This window comes from Girardinichthys multiradiatus, chromosome 6, assembly GCF_021462225.1.
Source record: "Girardinichthys multiradiatus isolate DD_20200921_A chromosome 6, DD_fGirMul_XY1, whole genome shotgun sequence".
In the NCBI taxonomy this organism is placed as follows: domain Eukaryota; kingdom Metazoa; phylum Chordata; class Actinopteri; order Cyprinodontiformes; family Goodeidae; genus Girardinichthys; species Girardinichthys multiradiatus.
Genome location: NC_061799.1, coordinates 20,250,590 through 20,269,403, shown reverse-complemented (window position 1 = coordinate 20,269,403; position 18,814 = coordinate 20,250,590). Strand labels below are relative to the sequence as shown.

General features: G+C 39.7%; 2 protein-coding genes across 10 annotated transcripts in view; both read right to left on the bottom strand.

Moving 5' to 3' along the window:
• Nucleotides 1-119: 119 nt before the first annotated feature.
• On the bottom strand, nt 120-4,776 carry lyrm5a (LYR motif containing 5a). 2 transcript variants are annotated; one of them, XM_047367710.1, is made up of 3 exons: nt 4,656-4,776; nt 4,474-4,547; nt 120-971 (listed from the first exon to the last, which is right to left on the bottom strand). In XM_047367710.1, exons 2-3 carry the CDS (start codon nt 4,516-4,518, stop codon nt 759-761), a joined length of 258 nt encoding a protein of 85 aa, XP_047223666.1. In that variant the 5' UTR covers nt 4,519-4,547; nt 4,656-4,776; the 3' UTR covers nt 120-758. The 2 variants fall into 2 exon arrangements, with proteins under 2 accessions (XP_047223666.1, XP_047223664.1); XM_047367708.1 differs by lacking the exon at nt 4,656-4,776 and having other exon boundaries at nt 4,474-4,649.
• A 5,017-nt stretch (nt 4,777-9,793) lies between these two features.
• Nucleotides 9,794-18,814, bottom strand: part of LOC124869484 (myomegalin-like) — a 54,882-nt gene continuing 45,861 nt past the window's right edge. For 2 of the 8 annotated variants that reach the window (XM_047367351.1, XM_047367343.1), the window contains 16 exons: nt 17,875-18,122; nt 17,687-17,791; nt 17,455-17,613; nt 17,098-17,346; nt 16,484-16,615; nt 16,274-16,390; nt 16,005-16,194; nt 15,803-15,924; nt 14,792-15,028; nt 14,560-14,661; nt 14,134-14,354; nt 13,914-14,057; nt 13,652-13,790; nt 12,859-12,905; nt 12,608-12,662; nt 9,794-12,113 (listed from right to left, as the gene is read on the bottom strand). In XM_047367351.1, the coding sequence (XP_047223307.1) occupies nt 11,974-12,113; nt 12,608-12,662; nt 12,859-12,905; nt 13,652-13,790; nt 13,914-14,057; nt 14,134-14,354; nt 14,560-14,661; nt 14,792-15,028; nt 15,803-15,924; nt 16,005-16,194; nt 16,274-16,390; nt 16,484-16,615; nt 17,098-17,346; nt 17,455-17,613; nt 17,687-17,791; nt 17,875-18,122 (2,407 nt within the window). In that variant the 3' untranslated portion in view covers nt 9,794-11,973. The remainder of the gene's footprint in view (nt 12,114-12,607; nt 12,663-12,858; nt 12,906-13,651; nt 13,791-13,913; nt 14,058-14,133; nt 14,355-14,559; nt 14,662-14,791; nt 15,029-15,802; nt 15,925-16,004; nt 16,195-16,273; nt 16,391-16,483; nt 16,616-17,097; nt 17,347-17,454; nt 17,614-17,686; nt 17,792-17,874; nt 18,123-18,814) is intronic. The other 6 variants (XM_047367344.1, XM_047367348.1, XM_047367345.1 and 3 more) reach the window with 6 other exon arrangements.

Here is an 18,814-nt window from a genome sequence, read left to right as displayed (position 1 = left end):
TTGAGAAGGACCTGTATTATGACACGAGGTCAGCATTAAAAAACATAACATTTATTTTCTGTGAATAATGTATCTATACAGTAAAGTCCACTAACTCCCGAAGCAACTCGACCATGAGCTTATGGTTAAATACAGAACAGCTTTATTACTCAAAGTGTTTCATTATACAAAACTCTGTCATTTCAGTTTAACAAACCATTGAGAGTAGAGACCACGTGCCTCCTTGAATCCTAATAATTACATTCTGAAGAAGACAAGATTGTGAGTTAAATATCCATCCATTTATTATAGCTGCTTCTTCCATGGACAGGTCGCCAGTCCATCGCTGGTGAGTTAAATAATCTTAAGAATCTAAAGAAAATATAATTTGCAACAAAACACAAGCTTGACAGGAATCCAAGTTTTAGCGCACAAACTGAATGGCTCTGGAAAAACAATTTGGCCACGTTGACAGAATATGCCAAGAGGAGGATTAATACCTATGAACACTGTACTATGTCAAGCATAGTGGTGGCAGCATCATGCTGTAGGGTTGAGACCACTCAAAAACTGCATTCGTGTAATTTTAAAGGTACATTTTTAGTAAAAAAAAAAAAAAGTATAAATTAGATTCTTTGAAGATCAACTTTTGGGGTCTTCTGCAGACTACACTGAAAGACTTACTTTGTAGCTCTTGTAATGTTGAAGAGAACAATATGAAATTGCAGTTTTTTCCTTCTCGTCTCCATGTGTCCTTTTTCCGAAAAATATGTTTGTCCCTAATTCTCAGGCTCATAGTAGCGCTTCTTCATGGCACGATATTTTCTGAGGAAATAAAGGGCCTCCAGCTCTTTGATGACGTGGTCTCCCCTGGCAACCAGCTGTTTGATTTTCTCTGGGTCGGTCTCATCTTTGTTCTTCATAAAAGCGAACTTTAGGCGCTCTCTGAAATACGCTGATCCCTTCGGGTACTCACGGCCAAGATACAGCAGCTGGGAGATGATAAAAAAAAAAAGTCACATAAGATGTTTTAGCTCAGAGCATTTTGTTTTTGACTAAACCGAAGCTAGATATGTAACTATAGATTTGTGAATTTCTATATATCTGCCAGTGGCAGTAAATAAAGTGGATGACCCATACCAGCAATGTCATGAGGAACCGATACCCATCTACTGGTCAATCAATAGAAGCCAGCAGTTAGACAGCTGAAGCCAATGTGGACCTGCAGTTACCATTAAGGTGATAGAAACATGAAACCCCTGACACCCAGCCACACGTCTTCTGGAATGACATACCTCACTGGAAGGAGCAGCGACATCCTCAGGTCTAATTACTAGCGCAATGGTGTCAACAAACCAATGCGACAGCCTGTGCTCAGACAGTGCTTCTTCGCTGTTCTTACCACTGCGGCACATAAACAGCTGTTCTGATAATCAAACAGTCTGTGACGCTGCAATGCTCTATGTGGACAGTTAGCCTTGACCTAGACGGGGTAGGGCATTATGCAGTGTGTTCAATAGCTGCTTTCACGTAGCCTGGGTACAAATTTTATGAAGGAAGGTGATCTGAGCCAACAGCCTTGTAATGTAGGCATGTAGGACCAACAGCCAGAGCATGGAGCTCCCCCACCCACTCGGCTATAGTTATTGCTTAAACAAAGGCAGTCTTCATAGAGACCAGCTTCAGTGGTGCAAACAGAGAAGTAGGATAATTTGTCAACCAGAGCCATAAAGGACAATAGATTACGGCCTGGCAGGAAAGTCACAGGCCTGAATTCTTCAGGTTTTTTATTTGACTGTTTAACTTTTCATTCAGGGCTCAGATATCAAAATATATGAAAATAGGGTGTAACACAGCTTTTTATAGAAAATAAAATCTAATTAAGCATACATCTTACATAAGACTTTATAATAAAAAAAAACGACCTAATTTTGTCTATTAAAGACTCAATCATTTAATTAACATATTTTACAGTATAGCCTTCTCCTAATTCATTAACAGTTTAAAACGTAATTGTTTCGAGTGGTTTATCATAAGACATCGCAGTCAGTTTATTTTCTTATCATTATTTACTTTACATTAATATTTTCTACACATAATGTGGTCTAAAGCCACAATAGGGACATGTTTACATCTCAAACTATGACAGAGTATTAGGGCCAGGCTAAGAGATCATTTTTTTAAATTATGACAAATAAAGTCGGAATTTTACATGAAAAAATGGTAATTTGTATGAGAACTCTTACAAAAGCACAGTCTTCTATGCATTAAAATAAGGAATGTTGAGCATCTTGTGAAGTTATACTTTAGTATCGTTTTCACAAATAAGGACTTCTTCTTTTAGCATATCAGCATCAAATTAATACCAGTATTTGGACTTTGAATGGATGTGCATTTGACTGCGTCTGTTTGGAAGAAAGAACCGCATAGACTTAAGAAATTGCTTGTTTGGTGGAAGATGAGATGTCATGTTTTTCGCATAGCATTACGACTTTATTCTCGTAATTTGAAAAAAATCTCTTAGTCTGGCCCTAATACTTCATGATCATATCAAACACCTAATTAATAAAGAAACATTATGGAATGTAAAACATTTAAATATTCAAATACATGTAAATATATATATATATATATATATATATATATACACACACATATGCATACGTATATAAATGTATATGTGTGTGTATATAATATATAATATATATATATATGTATCTAAATTGCCCTTAGGTGTATGTATGAATGTGTGTGTGTGTGGTTGTTTGTGTGTTTCCCTGTGATGGACTGGCAACCTGTCCAGGGTGTACCCCGCCTCCCGCCCATAGACTGCTGGAGATGGGCACCAGCTTCCCCGCGACCCACTTTGGAATAAGCGGTAGAAAATGACTGACTGTATATATATACATACATATACATATATGTATATATATACACACACACACACATATATACATACATATATATATATATATACAGGGGTTGGACAATGAAACTGAAACACCTAGTTTTAGACCACAATAATTTATTAGTATGGTGTAGGGCCTCCTTTTGCGGCCAATACAGCGTCAATTTGTCTTGGGAATGATGTATACAAGTCCTGCACAGTAGTCAGAGGGATTTTAAGCCATTCTTCTTGCAGGATAGTGGCCAGGTCACTACGTGATACTGGTGGAGGAAAACGTTTCCTGACTCGCTCCTCCAAAACACCCCAAAGTGGCTCAATAATATTTAGATCTGGTGACTGTGCAGGCCATGGGAGATGTTCAACTTCACTTTCATGTTCATCAAACCAATCTTTCACCAGTCTTGCTGTGTGTATTGGTGCATTGTCATCCTGATACACGGCACCACCTTCAGGATACAATGTTTGAACCATTGGATACACATGGTCCTCAAGAATGGTTCGGTAGTCCTTGGCAGTGATGCGCCCATCTAGCACAAGTATTGGGCCAAGGGAATGCCATGATATGGCAGCCCAAACCATCACTGATCCACCCCCATGCTTCACTCTGGGCATGCAACAGTCTGGGTGATACGCTTCTTTGGGGCTTCTCCACACCGTAACTTTCCCGGATGTGGGGAAAACAGTAAAGGTGGACTCATCAGAGAACAATACATGTTTCACATTGTCCACAGCCCAAGATTTGCGCTCCTTGCACCATTGAAACCGTCGTTTGGCATTGGCATGAGTGACCAAAGGTTTGGCTATAGCAGCCTGGCCGTGTATATTGACCCTGTGGATCTCCTGATGGACAGTTCTGGTGGAAACAGGAGAGTTGAGGTGCACATTTAATTCTGCCGTGATTTGGGCAGCCGTGGTTTTATGTTTTTTGGATACAATCCGGGTTAGCACCCGAACATCCCTTTCAGACAGCTTCCTCTTGCGTCCACAGTTAATCCTGTTGGATGTAGTTCATCCTTCTTGGTGGTATGCTGACATTACCCTGGATACCGTGGCTCTTGATACATCACAAAGACTTGCTGTCTTGGTCACAGATGCGCCAGCAAGACGTGCACCAACAATTTGTCCTCTGTTGAACTCTGGTATGTCACCCATAATGTTGTGTGCATTTCAATATTTTGAGCAAAACTGTGCTCTTACCCTGATAATTGAACCTTCACACTCTGCTCTTACTGGTGCAATGTGCAATCAATGAAGACTGGCTACCAGGCTTGTCCAATTTAACCATGAAACCTCCCACACTAAAACGACAGGTGTTTCAGTTTCATTGTCCAACCCCTGTATATATATACACACACATATACATACATACATATATGTATATATATATATATATACATACATATATATATATAAATATATATACATATATATAAATATATGTATATACATACATACATATATTTATATATATATATATACATATATGTATGTATATATATACATATATGTATATATATACATACACATATATACATACATACATATATATATATATAGCAGACAGGCAGGAATAAAACAGAACTTACAGTTTTGTACAGCCTGATAACTTCACCCTTTAAAGGGTTAGCCATGTCACAAACAAAAGAGGCCGCTCGCCTTTCTGAAACAAGGAAATAAAATATGGAGGTTTGAGCGCCAACAGGCATAGGCTTCTTCGTGGACATTTCAAGCATCACATTTATCGTAAACTCGGCGGATTCATACTGACATGAAAATGTGTTCAAGCGGACCAGGGTTGTGAAGAGGTCTCTTTTCCTTCTTCTTCTTGTATTATTTTTGGCGGTTGGCAAATAACTTTATGGTGCGCATTACCGCCACCGACTGGTATGGCGTGTGGTTCTTCATGGTTTTAAATCTTATTTACTATTACAACAATGATATTTCTTAATTTAGTTTTTTTTGAAAAATCTATGTCTGCTACCTAAACTTCTTTGCAAAGTATCAATCAAAATAAAATTTTCTTTAATACCTTCAAATTCTCTCCTCAAAATTGTTCTTTCTTGTTCATATTTCTGACACTTCAATATTACATGTTCTATTGTTTCCTCCTCTCCACAATGATCACATTTTCCTGTATTATGTTTCTTTATTTTAAACAATGTAGAATTAAGTCCTTTATGTCCAAATCTTAATCTTGTAATTAATCTTTCCTCTTTTCTGCTCCTTCTTCTCGTTCTTACTTCTCCTACTATCTTGTTGATTCTGTAAAACCATCTTCCTTTCCTCTCTTCATCCCACATTTTTTGCCACTCTTTCCTGATTCTCTGTTTAATTATATTTCTTGCCTCTGACCTACTAATATTTATTATAAAGCTAATGTTGTTTTGTGTTGCCTTCTTTGCCATACTGCCCGCCATCTCATTCCCTCCAACTCCTACATGTGCTGGTACCCATAAAAACACTAATATTAATCCCTTCCTTTGTAGTCTAAATAAAGTATGTTTTATTTCCAACAAAATGTCTGGTCTACCCTCTGAATGATTATGTTTTAAACTTAATAATGCTGAACTTGAGTCTGAACAAATTATTGTTTTTAATGGTTTTATATCCTCCACCCACTGCACTGCTAACAATATGGCTAATAATTCTTCTGAATATATCGATAATCCATCTGTAATTCTTTTTCCTACTTTTATTTTAAATTCTGGTATTACAAATGCTACTCCTATTTTTTCATCTGTTTTTGATGCATCTCTGTAAATCTGGACATAATGATAGTAATTGTTTATATATTCTTGTATTATACTTGAATCTAAACTACATTTCGTATCCTTTTTCTTTTCCATCAATGCCATATCCACCACTGCTTCTGGTAACAGCCACGGTGGCACTACTGGCAAAGGCAACATTGAACTTATTTCTTTTTCATATATTTGAAATTCTTCTGCTATATTATTGATAATCCAACCAAAACTCTTAACTTGTTTTTTTTCTTTTTCCCAGCATGGTTTTAAAATATCACATGTGGGATGATCCGGATTATTGCTTTGTAAGTTTATCCAGTAATTTATTGCTAACTTTTTCCTTCTTAAATCTAATGGCATCTCTCCCATCTCTACCTGAGGTGCTGCTATTGGACTGGTTCTGATTGCTCCTGTACAAATTCTTAAAGCTTGATGTTGTATATTGTCTAATTTTATAAGATGAGTGTTTGCTGCTGATCCATAAATTATACTTCCATAATTAATATTTGATCTAATTAATCCTATATAAATTCTTTTTAATGATGTTCGATCTGCTCCCCAATCAATACCAGCCATACATCTCATAATGTTTAATATTTTTTTGCATTTATCTAGGATTTTTTTTATATGTAATTTCCATATATTTTTTCATCAAACCATATACCTAAAAATTTTATATTTTTTACTTGTTCTAAAACTTGATTGTATAATTTTAGTTTGATATTTTCTCTTTTCTTTTCTGTGTAAACACCATTACCTTTGTTTTTTCTACTGAGAATTTAAATCCCCATTGATTTGCCCATTGTTCTATTCTAATAATCTCATCCTGTATTTTCTTTTCAATAAGTTTGATATTACGACCCTTTTTCCATATAGCTCCATTATCTGCAAATAGTGAGCAACCGACTTCCTTACCAATATTTTTAAATACATAATTTATCATTATAGAAAACAATAACGGACTTATAATACTTCCTTGAGGAGTACCATTATCTACTATATATTTTCCTGACAATTCTTGACCAATTCTTACTTGTATTATTCTATTTGATAAAATCTTTAATCCAGTTAAACATTTTTCCAGTAATACCCATTTTATTTAATTTAATTAATAATCCTTCTACCCACATCATGAGGTCTCCTTTCCTCCTTTTCCACCTTGTCCTTCTTAGTTCACGTTTTACTCACTGCCGTGTGACGTATCGTAGTGTCGCAAATAAAAACATACGAGTACGCATGCGCACCGGTTGCCGTGGTCACATGTGTTCGCCTGAGTTTTCCGTGAGAGTAGAAATAATACGATTTGACATGTTTTTCTAACAACAAAAAAACAAAAACAATGAATATTGTTTATTTTAGACGGCATTTTAATTTTAACTTTACTTCCAGCAAGCGTTGGAATTTTTTGAGCAATTCATGAAATTACTCATTCTGGTCCTTTCCCCCTGAAACAGTATTTTTGTAGTTTAAAGCAAACTGCAGAGTTCAGCGGTTGATCAGTCACTTTCTTACATGCTCGCCTATCACGTACTTTGTACACTTTTATTTACACATGGATGCAGTGTTACATTTTCTATTACTTAAAGCGTATAACGTGGCTTCAGTCTGTTTCTCGATAGCTGTTTTTTGTAACAGTCCTCTAATGATGATTGTAATTGTAGTCAACCCTTTGCTGCGAGAGACTGCCTTAAGTTATAGGGGAGCGTCCCTCGTACCAATATGGCTGCTGTATTACCTTATCATTCTGATGGATAGCTGCAGTCAAGGCGACATGTACCTGTTTGCTGTAACTATGGCTGGAGTCTTTTCTTTTAGTGTCTACTTAGATATAAGTACTCATAGAAAGTCTTCATAAAACCAATTCTGATTTATCTTTGAGAACAATATCAAAATAAATAAATACAGCATTAAATATTTTTTCTAACCCTTCTGAGTAGAAAACTGGCTTTAGCATGGCACTAAGGTTTAGGCCCCCTGCCATTTTTGTTAATGAATGAATGCTTTGCAAACATTGTATTTTAACACATTCAAGCCCATACCACTCTGAGATCGTTCAATTCATTGGATAATTAATGCAAACCTTGTTAAAAACAGCATAATCCTGCAACCCAATCATGTCACTTCCATCAACAGCACTGTTTCAGCAGATTATCCCAGCCTTTTTTTGTGGTGTTTTTCGGTGATTCTGTTATACCATCAAATACCAGTGTTGCCCGGTCAGTATAACGTTTTGAGCATTTTTTTATTCTATGGATGAAGAAATACCTAGAAATGATGCTGCGTTTATATGGACGTTGTTTTTATTTTTTATTTTAGAAAGGACAAATACAAAAGCCATTTACAAAAACTATTTTCATATGGACAAAGCCTAAAAACTCATACTACTAAAACTAAAACTAATTTTATGTGTCCATCCCCGGTTCAAAAGGGCAAATTAACTCCATTTGGCCTTCCTGATATCTACTGAAAGTCTTGTGCTTTCTCACATAAAGAATAGCCCTGTCTCAACATGTTGTAGAAAATACAGGGGTTGGACTATGAAACTGAAACACCTGGTTTTAGACCACAATAATTTATTAGTATGGTGTAGGGCCTCCTTTTGCGGCCAATACAGCGTCAATTCGTCTTGGGAATGACATATACAAGTCCTGCACAGTGGTCAGAGTGATTTTAAGCCATTCTTCTTGCAGGATAGTGGCCAGGTCACTACGTGATACTGGTGGAGGAAAACGTTTCCTGACTCGCTCCTCCAAAACACCCCAAAGTGGTTCAATAATATTTAGATCTGGTGACTGTGCAGGCCATGGGAGATGTTCAACTTCACTTTCATGTTCATCAAACCAATCTTTCACCAGTCTTGCTGTGTGTATTGGTGCATTGTCATCCTGATACACGGCACCGCCTTCAGGATACAATGTTTGAACCATTGGATGCACATGGTCCTCAAGAATGGTTCAGTAGTCCTTGGCAGTGACGTGCCCATCTAGCACAAGTATTGGGCCAAGGGAATGCCATGATATGGCAGCCCAAACCATCACTGATCCACCCCCATGCTTCACTCTGGGCATGCAACAGTCTGGGTGATACGCTTCTTTGGGGCTTCTCCACACCGTAACTCTCCCGGATGTGGGGAAAACAGTAAAGGTGGACTCATCAGAGAACAATACATGTTTCACATTGTCCACAGCCCAAGATTTGCGCTCCTTGCACCATTGAAACCGTCGTTTGGCATTGGCATGAGTGACCAAAGATTTGGCTATAGCAGCCCGGCCGTGTATATTGACCCTGTGGAGCTCCTGACGGACAGTTCTGGTGGAAACAGGAGAGTTGAGGTGCACATTTAATTCTGCCGTGATTTGGGCAGCCGTGGTTTTATGTTTTTTGGATACAATCCAGGTTAGCACCCGAACATCCCTTTCAGACAGCTTCCTCTTGCGCCCACAGTTAATCCTGTTGGATGTGGTTCGTCCTTCTTGGTGGTATTCTGACATTACCCTGGATACCGTGGCTCTTGATACGTCACAAAGACTTGCTGTCTTGGTCACAGATGCGCCAACAAGACGTGCACCAACAATTTGTCCTCTTTTGAACTCTGGTATGTCACCCATAATGTTGTGTGCATTTCAATATTTTGAGAAAAACTGTGCTCTTACCCTGCTAATTGAACCTTCACACTCTGCTCTTACTGGTGCAATGTGCAATCAATGAAGACTGGCTACCAGGCTGGTCCAATTTAGCCATGAAACCTCCCACACTAAAATGACAGGTGTTTCAGTTTCATTGTCCAACTCTTGAATATGCTTTAAATAGCTTTATCTTTGTGCTTTCACTCACTTTATGTTTAAACACCATACCGATAATAGATAACTTTGAATCTCAGCAGAGTGTTTTGGTTTGGGTGTACTGGTAGTTCTTATGTATGGAGCATTTGTTGTTTGGAAAAAGATAGGATTTTTGAATCTCTCACCGGTGAGGTGCTGGTCAAGTCCAATCAACCTAAAAATTATCCAATTCTGGTCACAAGTTTATTTCTTGGTGCATTTCCATTCGTTGCTTTAATTAATTCTTGCTTATCAGCAACAACACATGCAGAGGAGGTGAGATTCAGCTCTAAAACAAATGAGAGTGTCACAAGCAATAGTAATCAGGAGTCAACCACAAACACATTTTCAGTGTTTTATTCATTCTTTCTCGCAGTTCATCATTGCCAAAACTTTTTCAATGACATTAAACACCTGCTCAGACACAGGATACATCAGAGTCCTGCATCGGCCAATTTAGTTCAAGAAGCACAACCTCAGGATAAACCTGCACCATTCACATAGCACTATATACATATGCAATTCAATACCAACAACTATCCACTGTTTGGTTCCCTTCTCATTAGCAAAAAGCAAGAAGAGGCTTTGTTTACACTTTGACAAGGTACTCTGCTGATTTAATGTTTCACAATCATTTCAGGAGACATAGTTAAAAACACAATTCTTCAAAATCTTTCCCTTTAACTTTGAAATACTTGGCAACTTTTGTCTTTTTTTTCCTGAAAACTTGAGCATGAACAAAACCCACTTCAACAGAAATCAAGTAGACGCTTGGTCAAGGCCATTTCTACCTCTGAGAGTAAACTCTCAGGCTAAGGTTAAAGGCAAGCGAAGCAACATTAATCTGAGCTTTATAATAGGTGATACATGATCAGTGTTACATATGTTGAAGACATAGTTAGCGATTACTTATCAAGTATAAGCCTATGCAATTATTTAATTCAAAGTGGCTTAATCTTCTAATACACATCGCATACAAATCGTACACTGCAGGTGAGTAGCAAACACACACACACCCACCCACACACACACACACACCGTAATGATGTTTAACATCAAAATAAACCAAAACAAGCTATTGCACAGGTACCCAGATAATCAACTTTGCAAAAAAGCAAATGTTGGATGTTTTCACACATATACCCACACATGCACACAAAGTTGCTATTTACAGCACAAAATGGCATCATGTACAGCAAAAAAATACATTAAAGCAAAAGTAAATATGAGCTTTTTTAGGCGATAAGTAATAGAAAATGACCCTAACTGACAGCCTGCCAAAGTTTGCATCATTTGTAAGAATTTATTATTTTTGCTATTGCTCTGGGGATTCTACAAATAACATTAGGAGACAATAACAAATAGCCTTGACTGAAAAATCTACTGGAGTGTTGGTCCAAACAAATGTTTTAAATACGTACCAGGTGTCTAACGGTTACTGTCTCTGTGGTTAAAAGGAAGCAAGACAGCTTAGTATCGATGCGGCTGATATAACAGGTTTTCTCATTCATGTGGACGAGGCAAGTGAAAAGTTTGAGCTAAACTTTGGCAAGTAACCGTTCCAATGCTTAGATTTTCATGTACACAATCTCTGTCATGCGTCATCACTCATGAAATAAATACAATCACGACACTGGTTGTGTCTAAACCATGAGAAGCACTGTGAACTATGATCCAGTGCAGCATAATTACTTATTGCACATGCTCGTACGAGAAGCCTCACTGGGGAGTGAGTATATGTGTTGGGCCTGGTTCCTCCGGTACACCCAGCTCGCAGATTTTTTGATTTTGTTAACTTTGAGGATATAAAAAAAGGAGGCATTGGACTTTGCAGTAGCATCACTCAACAACAAATAATCTTGTCTAGCACACAGCCTAACTACAACACATTCCTCTAGCATGTCTTATGAGAGATCGTTAATGTCACTTTTCTTTGTGTTGCATTTGCCAAACATTTTGTGTTAGCGCCACAAGGAGGAGAGTTGCATTTCAGTGGCAGTTTTAGAGGAAATACATTTGTCTTTGAGTGAGCTGTTTCAATCACACACAAATAGATATGACTGTATGTGTATGCATCTGTGTGCAGAACATTTCTCAAAAGCCATTTTAAACATGCTCAAACCTTCTTTGTCTACAGGCTGTCTGGCTCTGTGTGGGTGCAGATGAAAGAAGCATCTGTACCTGAAATACTTTTGAAAACCACTATAAATGTGTGCAATCACAGAACCAGAGCTAAAGGCAACTTCAGACACTTCGGTCAGTAGGACACACATCCCTGAAACCATCAGAAGCACTTTTCAATCAGCCCCGTAGTCTTACACACGGCAAGCCAAACTCAAAGACAATGAGTGAGGTGGAGGGGAGTGAAGGGAGGCTCAATGTGCAGCTTATACTGTGACTGTATTGTCCAAAGGAGAGAAGCGGTGGCTGAACGGTTAGGCTGGCGTACAGGATGAAGGAGGGGGATCTGTTTAAGCATAGAGGTCAGAGATGGGAGCACTTAGGTTGGTACTTTGAAAGTCTAAAGCAGACACTGGCTGCTGCGCTTCCTTGTTGCCAGACACTGATTAGCTTCTGCTCCGGTGACTCCAGGAAAGCCGTTGCTCCTCAGGACACTGCGATCAGGAGGCTGTGCTCTGGCAGCACCTCCAGGGTCCTCAGCTGGACAGGAAAGAAAAACCAAACATATTCAATTATCACAGCCTGTAGAAAGTGTCTGAAAAGGTTGCAATTTTTAAAGCAATGTAATGTACTCCTATTCTACAAAACTGTTATTATTGTTCTAAAGTTGTGTAAACGAAGGAGGGCTTTTAAATCAATAATGTTATGAGGTGAATATACAACGACCTCCACATTTATCGGCATCACTGGTAAAAAAAATTGAGAACCTAATAAATCCATCCTTTTTAATAGTAGGATAAACTCAAGATGATAAATTTCACAGTTTGAGATTATTCTACTATCCTGTTCCCATCATTCAATTGACATGAAAGCTGTGATGTCATTATGATTAGAAAAAGCAGGTAAGAGCAGCTCCAGTTCCCAGAATGTTTATTTTCAGAACAAATAAAACATAATCTGTGAGATACTGAGAAATGGAAAGAGTGGAACTTGCATGTAACCATGTGCCACACCACAAGATTTCAGACAATTACCAGCAGGAGGAGAGAAGGGGGAGGAGCTTAGAGAGGAGAGTCTCAGCTCGTTCTTCTGAGGGATAATAGGGGAGAAAGGAGGAGAAACGAATTCAGAATGAAGGAACAAGGAGACAGTAGAGTGATGAGTTTACAACACACGTTTCAGACACATCTGACGTCACAACAAGTAACCCTGATCATCACACTAGAAATTTGGAGCACATACACAGATAATCAAGTCCTATCCAAGTGAATGTGAGTGTGGTTACCTCTAAATTCGTCCTAGCTTTTTTCAGCACATCACGAGTTCGGGATACTGCAAAAACAAATCATCGAAAAATGTAGCTTATGCACACAAAGTAATGCATACTGTGAAGAGAAAGGAAAGCGATACATGATTTTACAAATAAAAATCTGAAAACTGTGGCATGCATTTGCATTTTATCTGCCACAGTCAAAACACCGTAGAATCACCTTTCACTCCAACTACAGCCTTTTGGGGTATGTCTATACCTGTTTTTCATATCTAAAGACTAAGATTTTTACCCTTTTTCCTTGAAAAATAGCTTAAACTCAGTCAGATTGGATGGAGAATGACTGTGAACAACACATTTCTAGTTGCTATCAGATTTTTAATTGGATCTAGTCCTGGACTATGACTCAGTCTTTTTTAATAGATAAATTAGCTCTGTCCATCTTCTAATAAACTCTGACCAGCTTCCCTGTCCCTGCTATGTTTTGTATGTAGGTCAAAAGGTTCAGTTCTGGTCTCACCTGACCAGAGGACCTTCTTCTACATGCTTGCTGTGTACCCTGTGTTAAAGTTGAAATAGGGCTTCAGATATTCTTTTAAAATCTAACCCTGCTTTAAATTTCCCCTGACCTATAAGCGGTGTTCCTTGGTCTTCGTGATGCTGTTTGTTCTCTAATGTTCTCTGAAAAACCTCTGAGGTGTTTACAGAACAGCTGGATTTCTATGTGGACTCTGTTTTGATTTAATGAAGGGACAGTCCAGTCTGTTAAACCCACATTTTGTGCACACAGATTTACTTGAACACTCACACTGGTTGACGATGAAGTGCTCCATGCTTTCCTTGGTGCGGCTGGTGCTCCTCAGTCTTTGTACTGTCCCTTTGAGAACTTCTTCCTGCTCAGATATACGCAGCTTCAAGGACAAAATCTCCTCCTTCAGGCACTGCTCCTACACACACACACACACACACACACACACACACACACACACACACACACACACAGAATATTCTTTTAGCATGTTGATTAAACATCAGTAAATTAGTTTAATATAGGTTTATGTTTGTCAAACCTTCTTAAGGTTTTGTGTGGAGTGATCTGTGTTAGGAAGAGCTGCTCTCCAGAACATCTTCAGCAGAGACATTGCCTCCTCCAAGATCTGCCTCAGAGTCTTGGTGTTGGACAAAAGACTCTTTACACATCCATAGTCCACAACCTGCAGGCAGAACTAATTTAGCTAGGGGTACATTACAGTTTTAACATGATTGTGCATGTCAGTAGTGAAAACAGACCAGCTCGCTGCCCTCTTTCTGCTTGCCCTCAAGCAGCGGTGGGCCGAGGCAGGCCTGCAATGTTGTCTCCATGCGCTGAATGAGGCTCCGGCCCTCTAGGACTTGCTGCTGTAGAGCGCTGAAGTCATCAACGTGGCCAATGGCGTGGCGACCGTTACGGTTTGCAAATGATCCATCAGGTGCTTCCCCTTCTAGTTCTGAGTGTGGGTCAAGAGGGTCTACTGGAAGAAACAGAGGTGCGTTGGTTTTTTAAAGACTATGACGAGAATCAGTTTTTTAAATGCAAAAGAGAATTAGTAGATCTCAAATTTGTTTAAAGCACAAACAGGCAGATAAAAGTTAAAACAAAGAGTTATTATCATTATTATTATTATTATTATAAAGCATGCATAAACCACTATAATGTGGGAGCAGTTAAGGTCACACCATTGGTTGGGCTATGGCTGTCATCCAGGTCTGAATAGGGGAGACCAGGTGATCCACAGTTAAACAGACCAATGTCCCTGACTGGTGGAGACGGTGCTGGGTCTGTGAAGCATACAGATACACAGAGCAGGCTTGGAGACACTGCAGTCCACACCAAACCACAGCACACCGAGCATCACAAGCGTGTCGCTTTACAGTGTGTTGGCGTTATATTTGGAAAGCTCTGTCTAACCGTGTAGCAGCTGTCGTCTGTAGAAGGTTTCCCTCTGAGGGCTGGCGGTGAGCGCAGACAGAGATGGAGCTCTGGGTGACCCAACACCTAACTTTTGCTCCAGCTGCTTGTGGAGCTCCAGCTGCTTTAGAGCACTGTTTTCCTGGACGCTGCTCTGGAGCTGGGCCCGCAGACTCCTGACCTCCCCCAGCAACTCCCCCAGCTCCACTGGGAAACCTGCGACCTCAACCAGATACCCTGAACAGGAAGAACACAGGAAAAAGCCCTGGATGTAGGGTTTGAATTCTTTCTTAAAGGTGTTGTTCTGATTTTATTCTGAAATAATTAATTTAAAGTGCTTAGCACTTTCTTTAAAATTTTTTACGACTACAAACTTGAATCTATTTTTATATTTTATGTGGTAGACCAACACAGAAAAGTGCATAATTCTGAAGTGGAAGGAAAATAATTTGGTCTTTATGTAAGAGTTGCAAGAAGAAAGCCACTGTTGAAAGAAAGTCATAAGAAAACCTGTTTACAGTTTGCCACGGACAACAGGGACAGTGAGACTACAAAAGTCGGAGATTCGCCCTCAAGTTGAACAACAACCCTAAGCATACAACCAGAGCTTCAAAGGGATGGTTTAGGTGAAAATATATTCATATGTTATAATGGTCCAGTCAAAGTTTGAAAATAAATCCAACTGAAAAGTTGTGGGAAGACTTGAAAATTAATGTCAACAGATGTTCTTTATCCAATCAGAGCTACAGTTTCGACTCCATTTACAATGCAGGTGACTTTTGAAGATTGTATTTAAAGGTGGCTAAATTTCCCCACTGAAGTACATTGAGGTTGAAACGTGGCAAAACATAAAAAACCTCAAGTTGTATGATTACTTATGAGGCGCTGTAACTAAGGGGTAATTAACCACTCTACCACTAGATGGCGCCAAAGCAGTGACATTTACAGTAAACTGTGTAGAATGATTTAAATTTCAGTAATAAAATGTAGAAGAAGAAATGAAAGACTGACCTTTGTTGGCTTTGGTGCTGAAACACACGCGATCGTAAACATGCAGTTCATTCTGCAGCGAGTGGATCAGCTCTCTGCTCTCACTCATCTGCTGTTGCAGCAGGGACATCTCATGCTGTAGCCTGATAAAGTAGTTATACGTTATAATACACAGAAGTCACACAAAAGCAACAGCAGAAACAATGCTGGAAGAGACACCAACCTGTTGGTTTTGTCCTGGTTGGCCTGTCGCTCCTGCCTCAGAGCATGAATCTGCTGTCCCTGCTCCTGAGTGTGAGCATGAAGACGTCTCAGCTCCTCCTTCCACTGCTGTGCCTCCAGCTCGGCCTGCTTCAAGCGGGTTCTGGCTGCAAAGACAGCCTCCTGCAGTTGCACCACCTCCTCATTGGTGTCTGAAAGAAGAGAAACCCGATAGCTTTATGCATCAAATTAAAATAAATTATTTTTCTTGCAAACTTTATGATGAAGTACCTGTGCTGGCCTGCAGACGAGACTGTAGACTAAGATTTTCCTCTTTCAGGACCCTGATTTCATTAGAAAGTTGGGTCACTGTGTCCAGGCCCTGAATATAGATGTTTGTTGGTGCTCCTGAAAAGCCAAATATGATTATTTTAATAAATGTAATGAAAATGACGCCATTGAGGTATTCTGATGAAACTCAAGCATGGGAAGATACTTCACCTCCATCCCGCCCAGTGGAGGCGAGTTTCTGTTCCAGCTGCTGTCTAAGCTGCTCATTGGTCCTAATGGACTCCTCCAAGCGCTGACGAAGACATCTCACCTCCTGAAGGTGCTCCTCGATCAAATTTACTCCTACAGACAAACATCACAACAATTATGAATTCCTCACCTGGGTAAAGCTTACCTTCAATGTATTTTATTGGAATTATATGTGGTAGACCAACAAAAAAGGTGAAAAGTATGGCATGTATGTGTATTTTACCCCCCTGAGCAACACTTTAGAACCACCTTTTTCTGCAGCTACCTCTGCAAGTCTTTTGGGGTTTATCTCTACCAGCTTTAAAGACATAGAAACTGAAATTTACAACCATTCTTCTTTGTACAACAACTCAATGATATTACATGGAGAGCATCTGTTAACATCAATTTTTCAGTCTTGCAACAGATTCTCATCCTCACAGTATGATGCTGTCGCCACCATGTATTTCAGTGTGGATGGTGTGTTCACGTTTGGTCTTCTGTTGGTCTATCACATAAAAGTTTGTGGTTGTAAAGTGACAAAATGTAGAAAAAGTTGTTTTGCAGGGCATCTTTAAACGTGTACACCATCACACCTGTTTGGCTGCTTGACGTCTGGTTTCCAGAAAGGGCCCCAGCTGGCTGAACTACGCTGTCCATGTCCCACAGAGACCTTCCTCTTACAAGACCTGAGTCAGATTTAATGGAGTGGTCCTCAGGGATGCCACCAAGCTGGTAGTGTTGAAAGGCATGAGGGGATAGCTGGTTGTAGCTTGAGAGGTCATGCTGGTTATGAGGGCTGGGTGAAAGACCAAACCGGGTCTTGTCCTGGGGAACTGGAAAGCCTGTAATCAGATACAAGCACACAGAAAGAGAAGAGTGAGCCAGAGATTTCGTGAAAACACACAAATATGAAACTGTTCATTCACTGCACACTCTCTGTGACCCCTCACCCCTGTTCTGCTCATGCATCTGATTGTAGAGCATGTCCAGCTCTGGGCAAACACCGGCAACAGACAGGGCCCTGGGCCGGGGGTCAGAAATGACTTCATAACCCCAGACGTCAGGGCCAGAGGATACAGAGAGGGAGGAGATGGGTGCACTGAAAGGGGCTGGAGGAGAATGACAGGAAATGAAACATACCAAACAAAAAATAAGATTTTCTTTTTGCTGTTATTCCCATACCTCTACCTGTAGGAGTATTCAGACCTACAGTGGCTGAGCAAAGCATACTGGGACAGCTGTTGGAAGCCTTGAGGAGGCCACGAAGAGGTGGTAGAGATGGACAGACTAGAAGAGGGGTATGGAAGATGAAGGGACAGAAAGATGCATCTCACAGAGAGAAGGAACAAATCATTTTAAGAGTTTAATACCGGCAGATTCTGATGCATGCCCTTGCTGCCGCAGCCGCTGCTCCTCCTGAAACTCTGTGGTTACCATCTCCGAGCACAGCTCCAAGTCTTCATTGCTTTGGTACTCATCAGACACCAAGGAGGTCCTGTCTGATTGGTCGGTGGTCTCAGAGAGGGCGTGGCAGCTCGATGGAGTCTCAGGACGCTGCTGGAGCTTGGTGTGGAGTGACTCAATTAGTTTATCTTTCTGCTGTAGCTCCTTATTCAGCCTGCATGGAAACACAGAAATCAGTGCACAGGGCTGGATGAAAAAAAGGGTCTTTCACCCACAGCAATCAATTCCAAGCTGATTTACTGGTTCCTAAATATGCATTTAAGTGTGGTGTTTTTGTTGACAGCAATTTTAATCAGGTCGAGGTCTGGATGTTGATTGAGAGATGCCAACACTTTAATTTTTTTTCTTTTGCAGATATTGTTGTGTGCCTGTGATTATTTTCCTTGTTGATTGACCCAGTTAGGGCCAGGGCTTAGTTCTCAGACAAATGGCCTCACATTTGACTTGAAAATACAGAAGAGTTCATGGTCAGGTTAAAGACTGCAGGGTCCTGTGGCTGCAAAAGTTAATTAAAATATTAAATACTAACCCATCCCAGATGGACAGAAAGCAACAAATGCTTTACTTAAGTTACTGCTGATACCTTTCAACCTTGGCATTGGAGGAAAACCTGTGTTTAAAGAGGTGCTCACACATGATTAACGAAGTGCTTTAAATAACACCACCTGGCTGCTACTTTCCCTCTTTAAACCTACTGAGGTAGAAGCTATACTAATAATAATGAATGGTTGAACTTTGATACCCAATTATCAATGACTGATTGAAAAATGCAAAGTTATAAACACAAAAAGTTTGTGATATAGAAATTGCTATCAAAGCAAAAGTAACCACTTAATAAAAAATGTG

Bases quoted from the DNA above. Each gene is read 5' to 3' on its own strand.
- lyrm5a (XM_047367708.1), bottom strand. From the start codon at position 4,620: ATGCTTGAAATGTCCACGAAGAAGCCTATGCCTGTTGGCGCTCAAACC. The intron at 972-4,473 runs GTAAGTTCTGTT...ATCATCTCCCAG, and splicing joins TTATCAGGCTGTACAAAACT to CTGCTGTATCTTGGCCGTGA.